The sequence below is a fragment of the Herpailurus yagouaroundi genome, unplaced genomic scaffold (assembly GCF_014898765.1).
Source record: "Herpailurus yagouaroundi ecotype Mexico unplaced genomic scaffold, PumYag 160, whole genome shotgun sequence".
In the NCBI taxonomy this organism is placed as follows: Eukaryota; Metazoa; Chordata; class Mammalia; order Carnivora; family Felidae; genus Herpailurus; species Herpailurus yagouaroundi.
Genome location: NW_024412401.1, coordinates 4299685 through 4320636, shown reverse-complemented (window position 1 = coordinate 4320636; position 20952 = coordinate 4299685). Strand labels below are relative to the sequence as shown.

The 20952-nt window shown below is 34.7% G+C and overlaps 1 protein-coding gene across 9 annotated transcripts in view; it reads right to left on the bottom strand.

The window, feature by feature from the left end:
* CCDC171 (coiled-coil domain containing 171) overlaps positions 1–20952 on the bottom strand; it is a 309506-nt gene that overhangs the window by 88028 nt on the left and 200526 nt on the right. For all 9 annotated transcript variants that reach the window (XM_040481303.1, XM_040481300.1, XM_040481302.1 and 6 more), the window contains 2 exons: positions 10135–10280; positions 7954–8008 (listed from right to left, as the gene is read on the bottom strand). In XM_040481303.1, coding sequence (XP_040337237.1) covers positions 7954–8008; positions 10135–10280 — 201 coding nt within the window. The remainder of the gene's footprint in view (positions 1–7953; positions 8009–10134; positions 10281–20952) is intronic.

The following is a 20952-nucleotide window of genomic DNA, read 5'->3' as shown; positions in this document are numbered from 1 at the left end:
CCAGCTAGAAACAGGTTATAACAGGACACTTACACCCTGTAAATTTGTTGCTAGCATACCTCTCTTTCCTGGAGACATTCTTATAATCAAATCTAGGCTTTCTCCTCTAGCACTTGATTAGGCAAAATAAATACACATGCTATTTTTAGCAGTCAAATAAACAAAGGAAAATCAGCAAGACTTCCATTGAAATCTAGAGATGGCTTTAGTTTTATTTAGAGACTGGGTGATGGTAAAATTTGACTCATTCAACAAACATTCATTAAGTGCCTACTGGGTACCAGGCGCCGTGATAGATGCTGAGCATATAAAAATTAAGGAGACAGAGTTCCATCCCTCAAGGACTTCAAACTCTTGTGGCATAATTAATCTCTCAAAATGCATTTGCTAGCCTCCCATTTATCTATAATGTCTTGTTTCTCCTATCAATTGCTACACTGCCTTCTTTCTTTGCCAGTGAGTATTACATTAATCAATCTCAAACCTTTATCTTTAGCCTGACTTTTTCCCTGTGGTCCAGACTCACATATCCTGCTGATCACTCCACATTACCTTAAACTTGAGTATTTCCAAAACAAAACGCATCATTGTCTCCCTTCTTCTCCTTACCAAAAAAAAAAAAAAAAAAAAAAAGCCTGCTCCTCTTTTTGCACTCCCAACATCAGTCGATCTCACTGCCCATACTGGGAGTCATCCTCCGTTGCCTTCTCATCTTCATTTGTCATTTTACTAAGTAAGTTTCACATCCTTTTCTCTGACACCACCCATCCTCACTACCCTGGTCCAAACCTTCTCCTGCTTTCACTGAGCCTAGACCCATGGCTCTTAAAACCATTTCATTACGATATCCAGTCTACAAATATGCCTTCCAGAACCCAGATTCAATAAGAAACCTGACCACATTCATCCCTAGCGTAAACCCTGGTTTACTCCCACTGCCTCCATGATAAAGATCCAAGGTCTTAGATGGGAAAAAAAAAAAAACCAACGAACAAAACAAGAGTTCTGCTATGACCTGGCTTCCAAGTGCCTCATTTGGACTCATCTCTTGCATTCTCCTTGCACTCACTGCTGAACGGAGGATGTCTGGCTATTCGTGCCACCATGAACTTGCACACGCTATTCTCTCTGCTGGAACGCCTTTCCCATCTTCCCTCACACTTCAGCCCCATCAGGGCATTCATTCTTTTCTAAGAAACCTCCAGACAACCCGTGAGTTTTCTAGGTATGCATCATAGATGAATAACTATCTAAATGGATGTCGAACTGCATCTTACAGATCCGTGTTTACCATGGTATACTGCAATTATGTGTGTCTCTGCCTTGAGGGAAAGGACTAAGCTATATATATATATGTATATATACATATATACATGTATGTATGTATATATACATATATACATATGTATGTATATATACATATATACATATGTATGTATATATACATACATGTATGTATGTATATACACACATACATATATATGTATATGTACCTACATATGTACATATATACATATGTATATATACATACATATATGTATAAATATATGTATATGTGTATATATACACATGTGTGTGTGTGTGTGTGTGTATATATATATATAATTTTTGGTTGTTTGTTTCCCCCAAAACTGCTACAGCTCCAGAATATAATACACATTTAAAAAGCATTTGTCGAACTCAACTATTCACATTAAATATTGTGTTTTATGATGGATTAGAGGTTTTAAGTAACTTTACTATAGAAAGGAATCTAAAAGAACATCAGCAAAAATTCCTGTGCCTTCCTAGTTATTGCTTCAGTGTCATTTCAGCCCGATAAATTTACAGGGCTTATAGATGCAAGGTCTTCTAGAGCCTTCTGAGGCTTCTGGATTGTGACTTCCTGTTTTATCTTTCAGACATTTTACTGAAAAGACAGCTAATACTTCTGAGTAAATGTTCAGAGGTACCTTTAAAGTTCATAGGCTACTGCAATCATATACAGAAAACACTGTAGTTAATCGTTCCGAACTCATAGGATTCAAGCAATCTCTGTAAGTCTCAAGAATCCAGCCATTCTGCTAACTTGACAATAATAAAAAATGACTCCAAAAAAAGTTCATTCTTCTCTACATTCCAATTTTACCTAAATTTACTTACTTTTACTCCCTGCTATAGTATAAACCAAGACATCTCTCTGTTAAGCACTTGGTTATCGCCCAATAAATACTTACTTTTCTCATACCTAACCCTAAATAATTCAGATATTATCCTGTACATCCACTCATTACCTTATCCTGAACGTTATTTTAAATATAATTATTGTACTTTCTTTTTTTCAAAATAGAAATACTTAAGCATGTTTGGAGAGCCTCTTAATGTAAAGAAGAAATCAGGGGCGCCTGGGTGGCGCAGTCGGTTAAGCGTCCGACTTCAGCCAGGTCACGATCTCGCGGTCCGTGAGTTCGAGCCCCGCATCAGGCTCTGGGCTGATGGCTCAGAGCCTGGAGCCTGTTTCCGATTCTGTGTCTCCCTCTCTCTCTGCTCCTCCCCCGTTCATGCTCTGTCTCTCTCTGTCCCAAAAATAAATAAACGTTGAAAAAAAAAATTTTTTTTTAAATAAAAAAAAAATAAAAGTAAAAATAAAAAAAAAAGAAGAAATCAATTCCTGAGAGTCTTTGTTATCAGTAATATTAGAAACCTACTGGTAAAGTCATTAGGAAAACAAAAGTATATGACTTTAGGGAATGATGTTAGCAAAAATGGTGGAATAAGGAATTCCAAAAACCAGTTCCTACACAAAAACAATGAATACACTGACAAAATTTGTCAGAATCAACTTTTGCAGAACTCTAGAAACTAACTGAAACTTTATAGAAGCCACACAAAAGCTTAATCAAGAAAAAGAAAAAAAAAAAAAACCTGAATCTCAGTATGTAAGGAAATCTCTGTTGATATACACCAGCAGAGCACGAAGTTAACAGAACAGCGATTTCAGTGGCCCTACCTGATGAAGAATACAGACTTTACACAGAGATGAAAAATAAAGCTCACAGAACACAATATTGTCATAATATTGTATGGTGACAGAGGGTGACCACTTAACATGGTGAGCACTAAGTAACGTACAGAATTGTCAAATCACTATGTTGCATGCCTGAACCTGATATAACATTGTCTGTCAACTATGCTTCAATAATAAATATTTTCTAAAGAAAAGAATACAAACTTAAAAAAAATTAGTTCAGTAAATTCACTGACCAAACACAAACCACCACAGTAAGCAGAAACAACTAACACCGGGGATGGAAGAGAATCTGATTTCCAGAGTTGCCACATTGCACTATTCAAAATATCCACTTTTCAACAAGAAATTATGAAGTTTTCAACGAAATAAGGAAGTCTAGCCCATACACAATAAAAACAGAAACTAATGGGAACTGTCCCTGAGGAAGCCTCAACATTGGATTTATCACACGATGACTTTAAATCAATTATTTCAAATATGCTTAAAGTGCTAAGGGAAACCATGTACAAAAAAACAAAGGAAACTATAAGAACAATGCCTTCCAAAATAGAAAATACAAACACAGAGATAGAAAGTATAAAAGGGAACCAAATAGAAATTTCAGAGTTGACACATTCAAAGTGTTTAATGGGGTGGCGGGGGGGGGGGGTTCTATATCCAAGAATTCTATATCCAAGAATTCTATATCCAACAAAAATACTCTTTAAAATGAAATACTCTTTAAAATACTCTTTAAAAATGAAAGAGAAATTATCCAAGATAAACAAAAGCTGAGGGTGTTCATCACCACTAGACCTGCCTTAGGAGAAACCCTAAAGGGAGTCCTTCAGCCTGAAATGAAAAAACACCAGACAGCAATTCCAATCCACATGAAGAAATAAAGAGCACTCATATAAAAAATTGCATGGGTATATATAAAAGTCAGTAACTTTTATTTTGCAAAACTTTTGTTTTGCAAAAACAAAAATAACAACAATAACAACAAATAAACAAAAAACAATAAAATCAAGGCATCCAAACCAGAAAGAATACATATCTTTTTTTGTAGATGACATGATCTTACATAGAGAAATCCTAAAGAACCCTCAAAAGAAATTATTAGAGCTAAAAAATTCAGCCAAGTTGCAAGATACAAAAGCAACATATAAAAATCACTCATATTTCTAAACGCTAATAATTAGGAACCAATAAATTAAGAAAATACAATAGTATAAAGAATAAGATACTTAAAAATAAATTTAAGCAAGAAGGCGAAAAACTTGTACACTGAAAACTACAAAACACTGTTGAAAATAATTAGAGAAGATCTAAATAAATGGAAAGGCATCCCACGTCATGGAATGCAAAACTTAATGTTAAGAAGGACGTACTATCAAAATTCAAATTGTCCTCTTTGGAAATGGACAAGCTGATTCTAAAATTCATATGTAATTACAAGGAATCCTGAAAAGCCAAAACAAATCCTGAAAGAAAAACCCAAAGTTGGAAGGCTCACATTTCTTAATTTCAAAATTTACTACAAAGCCACAGTGATCAAAACAGTGTGGTAGATCAATGGAACAGAATTGAGAGTCCAGAAATAAAAGAAAACATCTATAGTCAATAGATTTTCAACACGGGTACTGAGATCACTGAATGGGAGAATTAAGTCTTTTTAACAAATGCTGTAGGAATAACTCAAGTTTGGTCTTTGTATTAAACCAGTACAAAAATTAACTCAACATGGACCAAAGCCTAAATATAAGAGTTAATAGAAAGTGTAACTCCAAAGTTTGTAGTTTAAACTCCAGAGAATTTAACACTATAAAACTCTTTGGAGAAAACACAGGGGAAAATCTTCATGATCTTAGATATGACAATGAATGTATTCTCAGATAAGAATCCAAAAACATGATCTGCAAAAGAAAAAAAAATGGACTTCATCAAAATTTAAAAAACTTTTTTGGGGTGCCTGGGTAGCTCAGTCGGTTAAGCGTCTGACTTCGGCTCAGGCCATGATCTCATGGTTCGTGAGTTCAAGCCCCACATCGGGCTCTGTGCTGACAGCTCAGAGCCTGGAGCCTGCTTCGGATTCTGTGTCTCCCTCTCTCTCTGCCCCTCCCACGCTCACACTCTGACCTGTCTCTCAAAAATAAATAAACATTGAAAAATAATTTTTAAATAATAATAAAAATAAAAAACTTTTTCATCAAAGGACACTATCAAGAAAGTAAAAAGACATCCTATGGAATGGAATAACAAGGTATAGGAATGACTGCTTAATTTGTCTGGATTTCTTTTTGAGGTGATAAAAATATTCTGAAAACAGAGTTGTGATAGTTGCACAACACTATAAATGCATTGGAAGCCACGGAATTGTACATTTTAAAATGGTTAAAATGGTTACTTTTTTTAATTCAATACTTCTGGTTTTTTCCCAAACATCTGAGAGTTCAACTAAATAGAGAAGTGTGTACATCAAAAATGTACCTCATGGAAAGTTGTGATTTTGTTTTCTTTTGTTATTTTTCTTAACCCAATAACCGGAAATTAGCCCCCAAAAAGTTTCTTAATAAAAAGTTAACTTCTGGCCTACATTAAAAAGTCACAATACATACATACATATATTTACATGAAATTAAAATAAAACATCTGTTTCTTTGAAATAAGGTATATGCTTTTAAATGAAAATGACTGGCCTTCCTTATTAAATACTAGTATCCGTCCCAAATGGAATTTTAAAATTAATATCCACTCAACTGCTTTGTATAATACAGTTTCAGGATTTGAAAAGTTGAATGTAATGTATCAAGTTTAAAAAATAACAAATATAGGGGCACCTGGGTGGCTCAATCAGTTGAGCATCGGACTCTTGATTTTGGCTCAGGTCATGATTTCACGGCTCATCCGTTCGAGCCCCACATGGGGCTCTGTGCTGCGCAGAGCCTGCTTCAGATCCTCTGTCTCCCTCTCTCTCTGCCCCTCACCTGCTTATGTGTACTCTCTCTCTCTCAAAAATAAATAAACGTTAAAAAAAGAGAAATATAAATAGCTACGCTATTTTGGCTATGTACAGTAAACTACTCTGAAGAGTTTGGATGTAACCACAACCATTTTAACCATGAAAGAGCCCAGACCCTCCTTTTGTACCACTCCCAGTTTCTCCAAGGTGGCAAAACGCCTCTGGACAGTCCGAAGGGGCCACAAAAATAAACTTGCAAAAGCTGGCATGAGGACAGCAGGCAACACCAGTGGGCTGGCATGAGCGATTCTCTGGGCCACTTCTTTAGCATCCTTTCATTCACACCTAAACTTCATAGAACAGAGAATTAGCCCAACCATCAATTAGCCTTCCCTACATTTTTCCTTCAAGCTTGAAAAGTAATTGATAATTTAAAAACCACTATGTAAATAGAAATTTCCAGAGACATCAATTAAAATAATTAACTAAATCTGAAGGGGAAAAAAGCTATAACCAAAAATAAATCTCCAGCAGTTCTAGGCCAATTCTATAGATATCTTTCTTTCCATATGACACACAAAACCCAAAAGATGAACTGCAACTGAAGAACTGTATGATTATAATTGTCCTATTGCAGTCTTGATCGTATTTAAAATATGTATTTTGCCACTCTCACAATGAAAGAATAAGGTACAACATTTATGTTCCATACTGATGATGGTTTTTCTCTGATGTCAAAGTCCACTCCTCATTGTAGATGCCACCCAACATTTGTTTTCCTCTAGCTGGGAAAATGAACAAACAATTCAAGGCAACATCAACTATATAAAAAGTTATGCTATATGTATGACATGACCGATTTCTCCTTTCAAAGATTTCACCAAGTACAAAAAAAATCTAACCAAAGATGTCTTTTTTTCCTACAAATCAAATTTCAGATTTCTAGCATATATGGATTTGATGTAACTATGTCTAAACTAAACTTTTTTAAATGGGGAGAGGGACAAATCACAGTTTCAAACAATACTACTTTAAAACATAGCATTCAGAATATTAGATTTTTTTGAAAGTGCTTTGGGTGATATGAAATAATGCTAATCACTTTCAATATCTAAAAGAATACACAGGCCTAGTTTTTTCCACAAGGTTAAAGTGTATTAAGTATTAGTTTGCTAATGTTTATTTAATATCTCCTTAAAAAGATTTGTTTTGGGGTATTTTTAAGTGATTTCTGAACTATATTATATAATAAATTTAATTCCAAGAATTATTCTAAATATGATTCATTCATGAATTCCATGTATCTTAAAAGTACTAGGTAATTATATTTTCAAGAAATTGTCTATTAGACAATAACATTAATAACATAATAACATGATTAATAATAACATAAATAACATTTCTCTAATGAAAATGTTTAAATAATGAAATAACGAACACATCTTTGAATCTGGAATGTTAACCAAAAACACAGTTAATATAAGTTCTTAGTAATATCATAACATCCTTAAACGCGACTCATCATTACAATTTAAAAGCTAACTTAACAAATTTTGTAAGAAAGAAAATTACAACTTGAAAAGTACTGCCAGATACATATCATTATGCCTCCTCTATGTATACATACATAGGATGATAGGTTTGAGAGCGGTAAGAGGTTAGACAGTGTGGTCAAACATTTTATCATTATGAGACATGTAAGAATCATAATGACCTCTGGTTCAGTCAGCAAAGACCACCAATAACTCAAGTGCAATTATACCAGTTTGGGGAAACCACTATTTCCATAGTTTTAGCAAGGACATAGGTAAATTCTGAAGAAGGTTATGCAATCCAGCATTGTATAATACAAGTTGTTAGTCATTTGGAAGGACCTTTTCGTGAATTTATTTTCTAAGAAAGTTACAAAATTAATTAAAGTATCTTGAGGGTAATAAAACTGATAACTAGGAAAACAATGTCATAACACAAGTTGAACAATATTGAAGAAAAATTATACTACCTTATGAAGCATATTTTCTACTGTTCTCATATGATTGGCAACACATTCTTTGTCTCTGGAAAATAAATTAAAATTAGGTATTAGTAAAATCCAAGCCTTACAACAACTGTTACACATTGTAGGATAAGTCACTATTATTGAAAAACATGGGTTGGTTATTATTGCACTCTTTCTAAAAGTGCAAAATCCAACCATATTCACTGGTATATTTCCACATTTAACCATTACCTTTAGTTATATTGCCTGCCATAAATTAGAGGGGGGAAAAAAATCTTAAGGATATCCTCAAAGTGGGAAAAAAAAAAAAAGAGTGAAAAAGGAAGAGAAAAGAAACCATGATTACATTATTGGTTTAAAATGTGCTAGAAAGGCTAAACTTTTATTCTTTTGATTTCTAATGAAGGAGATTTTAAAAATCATAGTGGTGGAGATATATCATGAATGGCCATATTATGCAAAATAATATTTTCCTTTCTACATAGGCTCTTTGTGTTACAATAATTGCACAAAAACCCTCTTCTATGACCTTGACCAGAAACATGTAAAGTTACTAGTTTCTTCTAACAGCTCTCTAGATTGAATTTAGCCTTAATAATGAAATAAAAAGTTTAGATGTACAGAATAGGGAATATAATCAATATTGGAAGAATATTTTTAGTGAGTGATAGTTTTATCATGGTGATGACTTCACAGTGTATACAAAAGTTGAATCACTATGTTGTATGCCTGAATATAATATTGAATGCCAACTACACGTCAATATAAATACAATTAAATTAAAAGTTTGGATGAAAATGCTGAAGACAAAATTTAATGGTAATTTATAAATTGAAAATGTATGAGCTCTCCAAATTTCAAATTAACTTTCTTTTGTGTTACAAGGACATGTGATCATGGTCACAGATCACAGACATTACAGAGCTTTACAATATTCCAAAGAACTACTAGTGGGTATTCAAACCTAGCAATATTTTGATCTTGTGTAAACTCATTTTTTCATTATGTGTGAGCAATTTCCCAAGCCCAATGGCAAAGCTGTAGATATCCTAGAGGGCAGATTCCCTGTTTTGTGATTTAGTTTACAGACTACATTCATATTTCACAATATTTGATGCTTAACAAGAGTCTGTCTCAAAAAAATTTTCATTTATATATATATATATACATATATATACACACACATATGTATACACACATACATGTATATATGTTTATATGTGTATATATACATACATACACGCATGTATACACTATACATATATGTATATATACATGTATATACATGTGTATATATATACATACATATATATATACACACACACACACACACACACACACACACACATATACATATATATGTAATTACAGGAGTCCAGAATTCCAAATTCAGAAAACACCGAGTTTATTAACATTAGATGTTTCTTTAATCCATAAATAGATTTTCTTTAAGCCATGCTGTTGTACAAAGGGCTGTCCTAAAGTATTCCATGAAATTTGATGTGAGGAACAAATAAAAATACCCAAGAGAATTGTTCAATTTGAACTTCAGAGTGTATGTCAACTTGATTACCTGGTAAAAGGAAAACCACTTTCATCACATTTACATAGATGCCCACTCTAAAAACAGTATGTTTTGTTCTGTTGGACATATTAGAATATACAGCTATAAAATTAAGTGACTTTTCCATGATCAATGTGTTTTATTGCACTTAAGAAGATGCTATGATATATATGTTGATTATATATTAAAATTTTTTATGGAACTATGACTTGCAATGTTGGTATATTATATGCCGAGCAAAATTTGGGGGGCAAAGGGGCAGAAGGGAATGGGGAATATGTGATAGAAGGAACTATGAAAAACTTTTGAATAAAGTGTATTCCATTTCATATTAATGAAATCATGGTTTCAAACATGTAACAGTACAACAGAGCCCAAAATACACATAATTAGAGGTTATATAGAACCTTGCACTTTTCTGAGGTTTCTCAATAAAATATACAGTTAGCATGTTGAGTTAAGAGTTTTCTTTTTTGAGGATATATCAGAGAATTTCAAAGAGAGACAGCTGTACTTTTGTTTTCTAACACTGTATTATCCAGGGCTAAAACCCGGAGCATGAAAGTAAGAATTGATCTTTTGTCTGTTTTAAGTGATCTCCCCAAGGTCCGAATGCTCACTTGGCTGCCATGCGGAGGGCACTCTCTGCATCGTGGATGTTCTCCTCCAGTCGACGCTTGTCCTGCTCCAGCTGGGTAAGATGTCTATTGAGCTGACGCAGAGATTGATCTTTTCTTCTCAGCTCCATCTTTGCCTCGGAGAGACTCTGCAAGCAGACAGAAAACAGAGTTACTTGTCAGCCCTGATAATTAACTTCAATTTATGCCATAGGCTATTAAACAAAGAAGGATACAGACTGACTGAGAAGTAGACTTGGGTCATTACACATCAAGGTTTAACAAATTTTCTGCAAAAATTTTACATACTTACTAATTAGAAATGATAGATCCGAGAAGATTTTGAAAAATGTTTAGCTACAAAATACAACTCTATTTTATTTTTTCAAATACCGTAAGGCAAATACATCTTATTCTTACAAAAAAACATCTGATTATAAAAACCTCAAGTAGCATTTTCTTTGAATGATGACAAAATAAAGATTTTCAGGGGAGAAAGCACATGAAATTTAGAGTCTATGTAAAACAAGAACTATCATAAGCCCAAAGTGTGTTTGTGAGCGAGGGGAAGGTGGGTTAGGACACCTACATGAGAAGGGGGAACCCAAGATTTAAAAGTACCACCACTTAACTTATAAATATATCCAGAACAGGTGACTGTGGGCATCTCAGGGAACAAACAAACTGGACTCCAAAATAAAACTCCCTTACTTCCCATTAAATAACTCTCATGTCAAACATAGCCACACAAATGCAATCAACATGTTTCATCTAACAGAGAAAGTTGCAAATAATACTTGCATTCAGAATTATTTGTGTCCCATAAATATTTTCCTAGCCCCAGAACTATAAAATCTGTTGATTGATATTTTGGTCTTTGCTTTAATCTGAAATATTCGCGTAGCACAAAAATGTCAAGATGCAAGTGCCAAACTCCCTTTCGGGCTAAAGGTCTTAGAACCAGAACCTCACAATCTAAAGGAGTCTTTTCTAGACTTCATTCAAAATAATATAGGCATCACAGGATCCCTGAGCACTGAAACCTTGCTCATTCCTTTGCCTATGAAATTTCTAGGATATGAGCTTGTCAGTTTTTCAAGTGAATTTGCTATACAGTGAGCTAGCTGATCAACTGGTTACATGCACACAATATTTTTTCTTCTTTCTCAGAGTTTAGCCACACATGAATGTTCACAACATATATGTATAATTGACAAAGCTATAATTTCATGTTTAAAATTCTTTCTACAGTATTCTCTTAAAGCATTCACAATAGATAGTACAGAAAACTCAAGCTGCCTGCACGGAGCTAAAACAATTCACTCTAAATGCTATACAACGAAAGCAATCATCAGCCAAATCAGGTGTTTTAAAATGTTAAAAGTTTTTTAATTCAGTATTTCCCTTTGCAAACAGTCAAGCTGCTTCCAGACAAGTACACGTTTAAAAAATAAAAAATAAGTAAACTGGGATTACTTACTAGACATTATATTTTATTTCAGCCTTTAGTATTATCAGATCTTCAAGAACATCCCACTATAGAAACAGTCACTGATTCAAACCGACTTTAAAAAGACAACAAAGAATAGATTTTTAAAGGCCACGCTAAACCTACGTATTTTGCACCAATGTTAAGATATTTAAAGGCATTGAACTATTATGAGATTTCTTTATTTAAAAAAGTAAAATCCAGTTGAGTCCTGTTAAAGCCAGTATTTCTGACATCTTTCAGTTAATAAAAAATGCTATTTTTTTAGATATGAAGATAAAATTAACGACCCACTACCAGCTATGCATAAAGTTTGAATTCTTTTTCCAACAGAAATAACGGATTTGTGCCAATCCGTTCCAATGCTCTTGCTCAGTAGCTCCTATGACTAGAGGTGTGTATCTGAGAGGGGTTTCAAGGTACTGTCTCCAGCCTTGTCCAGAGTGAAGCTCACTGGCCCAGTCTGAGAGAAACCCCTGACCCTGGCAGCATTGTAAAGCCACACTTGCCTTTTCAGCCATCCTATGACATCCTTTCAAAGAAGATATATCTCACAGAATTAGAATTTCTACCATATGTCCAAATCTTCTTGTTTCCTCTGGCTTTCATTTTCCTCTCCTGGGGGAAATGGCGGGGAGCCCCCAAACTCTCCTAAAGCTCGCACTATTTCAGAATAGCTGAATCTAGCCCATTCTAAGACTGGAATTGTAGAAAACGAACACAAAGTGGTATAAACAAAGCTGCAGAGGTCACACATCCTTACTGTGAAAATGAAGAGATAATGACCAGAGCCACATGACGGAGAGAAACAGAACTCCGATTTTCAAAGAGTTGGGGTAGGTACAGTACAATGGGATCCGTATACATCAGTGGGTTCTAAGGTTCATAAAGATGTGTGCAGAACATCAAAGTGATTCAGTAATATGTCTTTCCCCTGATAGTCACCTTTTTTTGTTTTTGATGACAAAATTAGAATCTTTAAGAACCTCAACACTGAGCTTTAAAGAAAGAAAAACATATTTAAGTGTGTGTGTATATAATGTACATACATACGTACCTCCGCCATATACAATCTATAGCATATATTATATATTGACTTAAAATTTTAAGTGAAGCTTTGCTTTTCTCCTGTCCAGGTTTGTCTAATTAAAACCCATGATAAACTTTCTGGACTCTAATATTTCCAACCGAACAACTGAAACCTGGAGGGTGTGCCTCTAGGCAGCAAGGCAACAATGATAAGCAGCAGGTTAGCCACTAATTTCTCAACCAGGGTAGATTGTGAAAGTGTGATGTTCTGATATCCAAGAAACTGTTCAGGAGAGAATAGGATAAATCAAGTTTAATAACTCTGCTCCTAATTGTTCCCCCAATGCTCAACTCTAATTACTTGGAGAACTCTCCTGACTGTCACCTGATATTAAGTTGTTGGAGGCTGAGCCTGGAACAGCGAGATAATCAATAAACATTTAGTGGGGAGAAGAATGAAGATCCTGTTAAGCAGTGGGAACCTGCAGCACCCAAAGCCCTTCTGCTCATGAGAAAACCTGTGGGACAGCCATAGTGATTGCAAAGCAATAATCCAAAGCGCTGTTTTTAGGCCTTGAGGCCTTTAGGCAACAGTACATTTGAGGAAAAAAGGTTAACACGGTCACCCTAATTACAGCCCACTTTCACATACTTCATATATAAGTGAAGACAAGCCAATTAGGTAGAAAGGAAGATAAGGGAAGTTTTATTTGTATACTAATTAAACCCCTGATGAAATTAAAGGAAAAACATACAGCTCTGTAATTGTGTCTGAGAAAGGTCACTTCAGGTTCAGTTATCAGAACAGCACAGCCTTGAGATATTTCACTTAATCCGCAGTACAGCCCTCATTTTGTACTCAGGTCTTAATATTTACCAAAAAAAGAAAAAAAATTCAAAGCCTGATACTGCATTTATCTTTAAACTGTGTTGCGAACAATTTTAGCCATTAGAAAGCTAATGCTAAATGTGATAACAAGAGTGTTTTAAAAAGACACACTAATATTCTGCCTGTATAAGAACTGATGGCACAAGTCTAAGTTTTCACCTTAAAGCCAAAATGTTTTAAAGCAAAACATTTCACAACAAAATCCCAAACTGACTGTATATCCGAAGCTATTCTGCAATATGTTGACTGTATTTCTTTGGATGATGATGTCACTGCCCACCTTCATTTACGCCTCTCATAGTCCAGGGCAGGGAAAGCCAATGCTTTCACTAAACTACTTATGAGGAGATATTTTTACATCTGGTTATTTTCCTAAGGTGATCATGAAAAGCTATTTATTACTAATGAAAGCTGGCAAGAAAAATATAGGTGCCAAGGAAGTAGTTAAATACAGGGAAAGCTTAGGTGCAGAATACATGGTAGATGCGAATATTTAAAAGACCCTCATAATTTTTAAATGTCTCTTTTCTTATTTGAAGTGTCTGACGTTCCCATAATAAACATGTGTTACCACTGAGTAAGAGCACAAGTTATTTTTTAATGCACACATGATTTCATATTTCTAAAGCTTTAAGTGTTAATTTATTAAAGCTAACAATTTTTTTGATTGCAACTATAAGCTAAAATGCTATTAGTTTGCACCTATGAAAATATTTTGTGCAGTGGAAATTTTTTTAATAACAGCTTTATGGAGATATAATTCACATACCACATAATTCACCTTTTTAAAGCGTACACTTCAGTGGGGTTTTGTGTATTCACAGAATTATGCAACCATCACCAGTAGAGGTCTTTTTTCAGGAGACGTTCTTTAAAAAAAAACTTATCAAAACAACATGGCTACCTACATACAGTAGCTCCTATTTTGGCAAACTTGAATTGTAAACTACACAAGGTATACAAAGCGTATCATTTCGTTCAGTAATAGTTTCAAAAATACGAAAGTTAGAACACGAATTCCCTCAATCAGAGTATTTGATTAATAAAGGTGGGATAGTACAAAAGTTAAGGTTATCTGAAAGAAAGTGCACACCTCTCCAATTAATAGTTCTGGATGTTCAGGGAATCATCCCACATAGTTCTCTCTCATAAGGGCACAGTACAGCAGTGCGTTAGACCATTAGGCCAGCTAGGAAGACCGAGCCCCGGGAGATACTGCTTTTATAGATTTTCTTTTGTCTAATGGGAAATATCTATGGATCCACATTCCTACAGACTAAAAGCTAATGGCTTATTCAATTTGGTATAAAAGTCAGTCATACAAAATGAAAGGCAAGACAACAATGCAAGTGTTATAAAGAATGAAGCTACATTTCCTAGGTCGGGGGAAAAAACATCTATAACACATTTTTTAAAACTTCACTGTTGTTATGACCATAATTCATGAATAAACATTCCTAGATTGTGATAAATTGGGTAAAACGTCTCAGGGCACTAAAACTAACATTGGGAAAGGAAACAGCACTGTCTTCAGCCTTACTCTAATAGTGTAACAACTAGAAAATTATATTAATCAAGAAGTGAGGAGCTGCTGGGTAGATCACACAAGGCAGGCTGCCACAGAAAGTATAAAGTTAAAGTGATACAACCACCAAGCTTACAACTGGGCACACGAGTCAGGGATGAAATTAGAGGACTCCATATTTTACAATAAAGCGTGAAAGTCTGTGAGATACGCAATCAGACAATTTACAATAAATACAAGATAGTAAAAGATGCTGGTATGGTAAAATTAATACATGGATAAATTCCAGTTCTTAGTGCTCTATATTTTAGATAGATAGTTTGAATGAAAAGTTCCGCAATTTTAAATTATCTTCCTTAGGAACGCTGCCTTTTATTATTTTCTAATAACAGTCTTATGCAGAATGTATCGTAAGCTGGAGCTGCAGATGAAGTAACTCACCCACTTTTGGGGTTGAATAAATGACAGTCCAGTTAAAACTCACACATGTCTAGTAAAACAATAGATGTGAAAGTGTTCTATAAACCAAAAAAGTCTACATAAATTTAATATGCATAATTAATGCAATACTTAACACTTCTCCATGTAGTGTCATTGCATGGCCTTCTTTAAATCCCAACCTATATGTGGCAACTTTTGAGTCTCCATATTATTTCACATCATATATATATATATATATATATACACACACACACACACAAATATATAAACATATACAATTTTTTAATAACTATTTCTATGACACTTGAAAAGATAAAAGGAAATTAACAAACTAAATGTAAAATAGCTTACTTTTACAAATAGGCCATATGGTTGATGATTATTAAAAAAAAATGGAGCAAATGAAGCAATGAAACTTCACCTTTAAAATTTCAAAGTACGCTGTAAGATTTTGTTGTGTAATGGCTTACGGTTATTGGTACCACATTCTCACATATTCCTTTGTAAATGTCCTCTTACATTCCATCAGTTTATAAAAGGAAAAAGTTAATCCTTCCCAGTAAACGAACTGAAATTGATCAATAGTAAAATATAATGGAAAGAAAAGGAACCTCATAAAAGTGTTCAAAGTATATTGAATGCTGTTTGTTCTAAACCTCACATATGCACTACAACATTCTTGTAGACTAAAAGTGTTAGATGATAATAAGATATAGTGGGAGAGAAATAGCTGAAACACATTTTAAATGACAAAAAAAAAAGGAGGATAATAAAGAGAATCATGAGAGCGCTCTCAACTGGAAAATACACTCTGAAAAGGACAGAACAGACCAGCGGTAGCTAGATTTATTGTGACACATGGTATGTAAGCAGTAATGTGGCAGTAATGTTTTCTCAGAGTAGAAAACAAACTGCATTTAGCTGCACTACAGACCTTACGAAACAGACACCGGCTGCAGGGGACAACCACCATACTGTTGCTGTAATAAAAATCAGCTTACACAGCTTCCAAGTCCCCTCTGAGAATCCCTAAGAAATACAAGGGGATGGAACACACATAGGTTCTTCTGTCGGACCTTACCAGTTACAGACTACCCAGCAGGTCCCAGAAGCTTTACACAGATGATAGTCTTAGCCATGTGAAGGTCCAGGAAGTTTCTGAATTCCCTGGCAATATTTTAAGTGAGGCAAGCTATGAATTAGGTGGTAGAAAAGTATCATTTAGAATTAGATGCTGTTTTCAAATCGCTTGAGAATTACCTAAAACTACTGTCTAAGAAGAATTGGAAAAAAATATGAATAATTCATAAAGGGCTTCATATAGTTGGGTTGCTGACATTTAAATAAAAAGAAATTATTGTTGGAAGAATTTTTCAATTGTAAGAATTCTTTTTGTGATATAATTGAATAATATGTTAAGTAATCCTATACAATAATTAAAATACCCTCACATTAATATTTTCATTGTGATACAGAATTCAAATTACTCTCTTGAATATGCTATATATTAAATAAAACTAATGAAAGTAAATCAAATATCAGCTGAGTAAAAATTAATTATTTAAGAGAATCTGAAGGTCAAATTTAAATTAGAAAAATAAACTTAGGTTCTTTTAGACATAAATGTAAATAAAACAAAGTCCAAGGTTTTTCTTAAAAGTTTATTCATGGGATGAATTTTTGTGTATTAAGTGTTCTACCACTGATTTCTATCTTAATTTTATAGGTATAATCACAGGGGGGAAAGTTCTGAACAGCAAACCCTTACTAACATTGACTATCTGGAGCATTCCACCTTTGTATGAGGGCACTAGGCCTGTTCTTGAATAATGTCTCTCAGACTAAATGTTGAATAAATGTTTGTGATTATTCCCCAAGTCCTGGAAGCCGGGGGGTGGGGGGGGGCGGGGGGGGACATAGCTTGAGTGACAACTGAACCATATGATTGTCATCATACAAGCATCTCACAGTTACATTGATTCATTTTTCATAGTCCAATGAGATGGTTCACATTATCATTCCTATTTTACACACCAGGGAAAACTAAGAATCAGAGAAGTTAAGTAATGTTCCCAAGGTCCTATAACTACTGCATGGGTTTATGCCAAAATGTGAGCCCAAGTCATAGTACACTGAACCCTCATTCCTTATCCTGTGCCACAATGGTATTAGTAACCATCTCTCCAGATTTTCCATAAAAATCCATAAACTGGAAAATCCACGTGGAAATGCAAAACCAGTATTTCACCTATTTCTCAAGTAAGGCAAGGTATTCAAATCTATTTAAATGACAGCTTTCTATTTATATTGAAATAAACTTCAACAAGGACTTCAGTGCTATGTAATGGCACACTTTCCACATCAAAAATCAAAGCATGCATGGGGCGCCTGGGTGGCTCAGTCTGGTTAAGCGACCAACTTCAGTTCGGGTCATGATCTCATGGTTGGTCAGTTTGAGCCCCACATCAGGCTCTGTGCTGTAAGTTCAGAGCCTGCCTCAGATCCTCTGTCTCCTTCTCTCTGCCCTTGCTCTCTTTCTCTCTCAAAAATAAATAAACATTAAAATAAAATCAAAGCATGCACAATTCAAGATTGCCTGTATGAAAACATCATTTCTTAAATGCACTAATGAAATAAAAAAAATTAATATATAGCACAGCACTGCAGTACAGAATTTCATATATTTCAAGACCACATTAGGCTGCTACTTTTTTTTAACCTTTTGAAAAGTAATGGAGTTCTCTTTCCTTTATAAGTTAGCAACAATAGCATTGAAGTGCCCCTGCAGATCTTGAGATCTGGCTGCCTAGTAAAACTTCAACTTCTATTTTTTTTTATTTTTTTTTTAATGTTTATTTTTGAGACAGAGAGAGACAGAGCATGAATGGGGGAGGGTCAGAGAGAGGGAGACACAGAATCCGAAACAGACTCCAGGCTCTGAGCTGTCAGCACAGAGCCCGACGCGGGGCTCGAACTCACGGACCGCGAGATCATGACCTGAGCCGAAGTCGGCCGCTTAACTGACTGAGCCACCCAGGCGCCCTGTAAAACTTCAACTTCTAAAAGATTTACTATAGGATCTCCACACTATGGTAACATATATCAAGCTCTATAATATCAACACTTACAGCTAAATCCACCTGTTAAAGAGATCTTAGTGACTGTGTAAAAAGTCATCAACGTGCCTCATTTAATCCAAAAATGCCACCCTTAAAGAACAGACGCCACACAGATTGCATTTTAATATTATAGTAATGGAAGAATTAGTAGTTCGTACTGATATGTGTTCATCAAAGATGAGAACAGAATTGCATTTGACTTTAAATGAATCCTATTATACTTTCTTTGAAAGGAATAATGGGGAGAGCAAATGGAGGAAAGAAAAAGAATTGATTGACAGATCAACAATCCAAATCCAGTAGGTCTGGTGCCACTCCAAGTCATAAACATTCACCTGCAGCCAGCACGGAACAGGTGACATGAACAAAGCAAACGGCAACTACCACAAAACCCGCTGTGACACCTGGTTGTCCCCACATATTTCTGACCCTGCAAATACCCTAACAAGGAAGTCAACATGAGAGGGATTCTCCTGTGTGGAAAATGTACTTTCATTCAACTTGACCCCTGAAAGAACACCAACCTCCTCATTCGGTGCCCAACTGAAGAAATGGCAACATATTCCAGGAAGAAAACCTGGCTGCCTTGAATTTGTTTAGAATATGTCATCTCTAATGTGGCCACACCTGAAGGGGCTTTTTAAAGGAATGAAAATAAATAGGAACAGTTTATTGAGTTGGGTGGACTGAAAGGAGTTGAAAGAAATAAAATGGCTTAATCATTTTTCCACTAATAACTTCAAATATTATTAGATTTCCCGAAGGAAAAAGACACTTTTTTTTTTTCAAAGATTTTATTTTCAAGTAATGTCTACACCCAACATGGGGCTCGGAACTTACAACCTTGAGATCAAGAGTTGGATGTTCTACTCACTGAGCCAGCCAGGCACCCCAAACACTTCTGATTATGCAAGATTTTTGCCTTATATGCTGATCCTAAAACCTAACCTCAACACTGGATGTAACTTTACTGTATCTATCTGCATCATGCCTATCCATGCCATAGCCATAAATAATAATAATAATAATAATAGCTAACACTTCCTGTGTACTAATCTTATTAATACAATTAATCATTATAACAACTCTATGAAGTCAGTACTATTATTCCCACTTTACTTATGAGAGAACTCAACTAACTTGCCCAAGGTTACACAGAGCCAGAGTTCAAATCCAGGCAGAGTGAGATGTAAATAAATAAACACATAAAAACAAAGAATATACTCCTCTTGGAAGTGACTTCCTAACTAGAAAGACAAGAAGATATTTAGAAAGCAGTTGGTTTTCAAGCTAAGTGTTCAATATGGTAAAGATCATTTTCATCAGAATAAAATGGCACATCTGAGAAATACAAGAGGTAAGGCTTGGCTGAAGGATGCCATTGAGAATGGCAGGAGAAAAGACTAGAAAGGTACATATAATCCAAGTGTGGTCAGAAAACCAGACTTTTAATCTTTCAAATGATTTTTATACAGTGTTCCACAGAGGGGCATCAAACAACTTGGAGGCAACACTTGAATTAGTAGACTCCCAACTCCCTTCCTTCTCTCCACCAGACTTTGTATTAATGTTTTCTATGAGCTTTTGTATAAGATTATGTTCAAAGAAGGGTCTATGACTAAGTACTTGCCAACTATTGTCATAGAAAGCCATGGGAAGCCACTGCAATATTCCTGGCCTGGGGCAGCATTCTTCAATCTTGGTCTCAGAGATCATATGAAAAACCGTAACTGCCAAATTAGAAAAAATGCACGAGATCATTCTGGCCATACTGAAAAGCTCATTTGCATCTTCAGCTGGAATCTAACAAAGGTTTGAGAAGATTTCACCTTTGAGCATAATGATTCAGTGATACACTAGATTTAAAACTATTTTTAAAAGATCTGGCTTGTAATAGATAGTTTTCCTTAGTATGCTAAAGAGTATTATATCAAATTCACTTTTACATTACTCAAGCAGAATAAATATTAAATATTTACTTCATATAAATGCAACATCCTAGCCATAGATTTTCTATTTCTACTAATAACTATATGAAATCCTATAAGCTATTTGAATCATAAGACAGAGAGCCATAACTGAGTCTCAGCTCAGTTATGATGAAATATATGATAACAATACATTATTTTAGGAGCACCAAAAAGTCAATTAACAACTGAAATCAGTGATTGTTTTCAAAGAACTACACTACTTGTAGTGTATAACAAGTTAGTTGTTATACTGGGTTATTTTAAAGAGAAAAAGGTTAGGAAAAAAGTTACCACTAGCAATAACCATTAAGGTTTCTAAATAACTAAAAGGGTTGGTATCAGCTTTCCCATCATGTGAT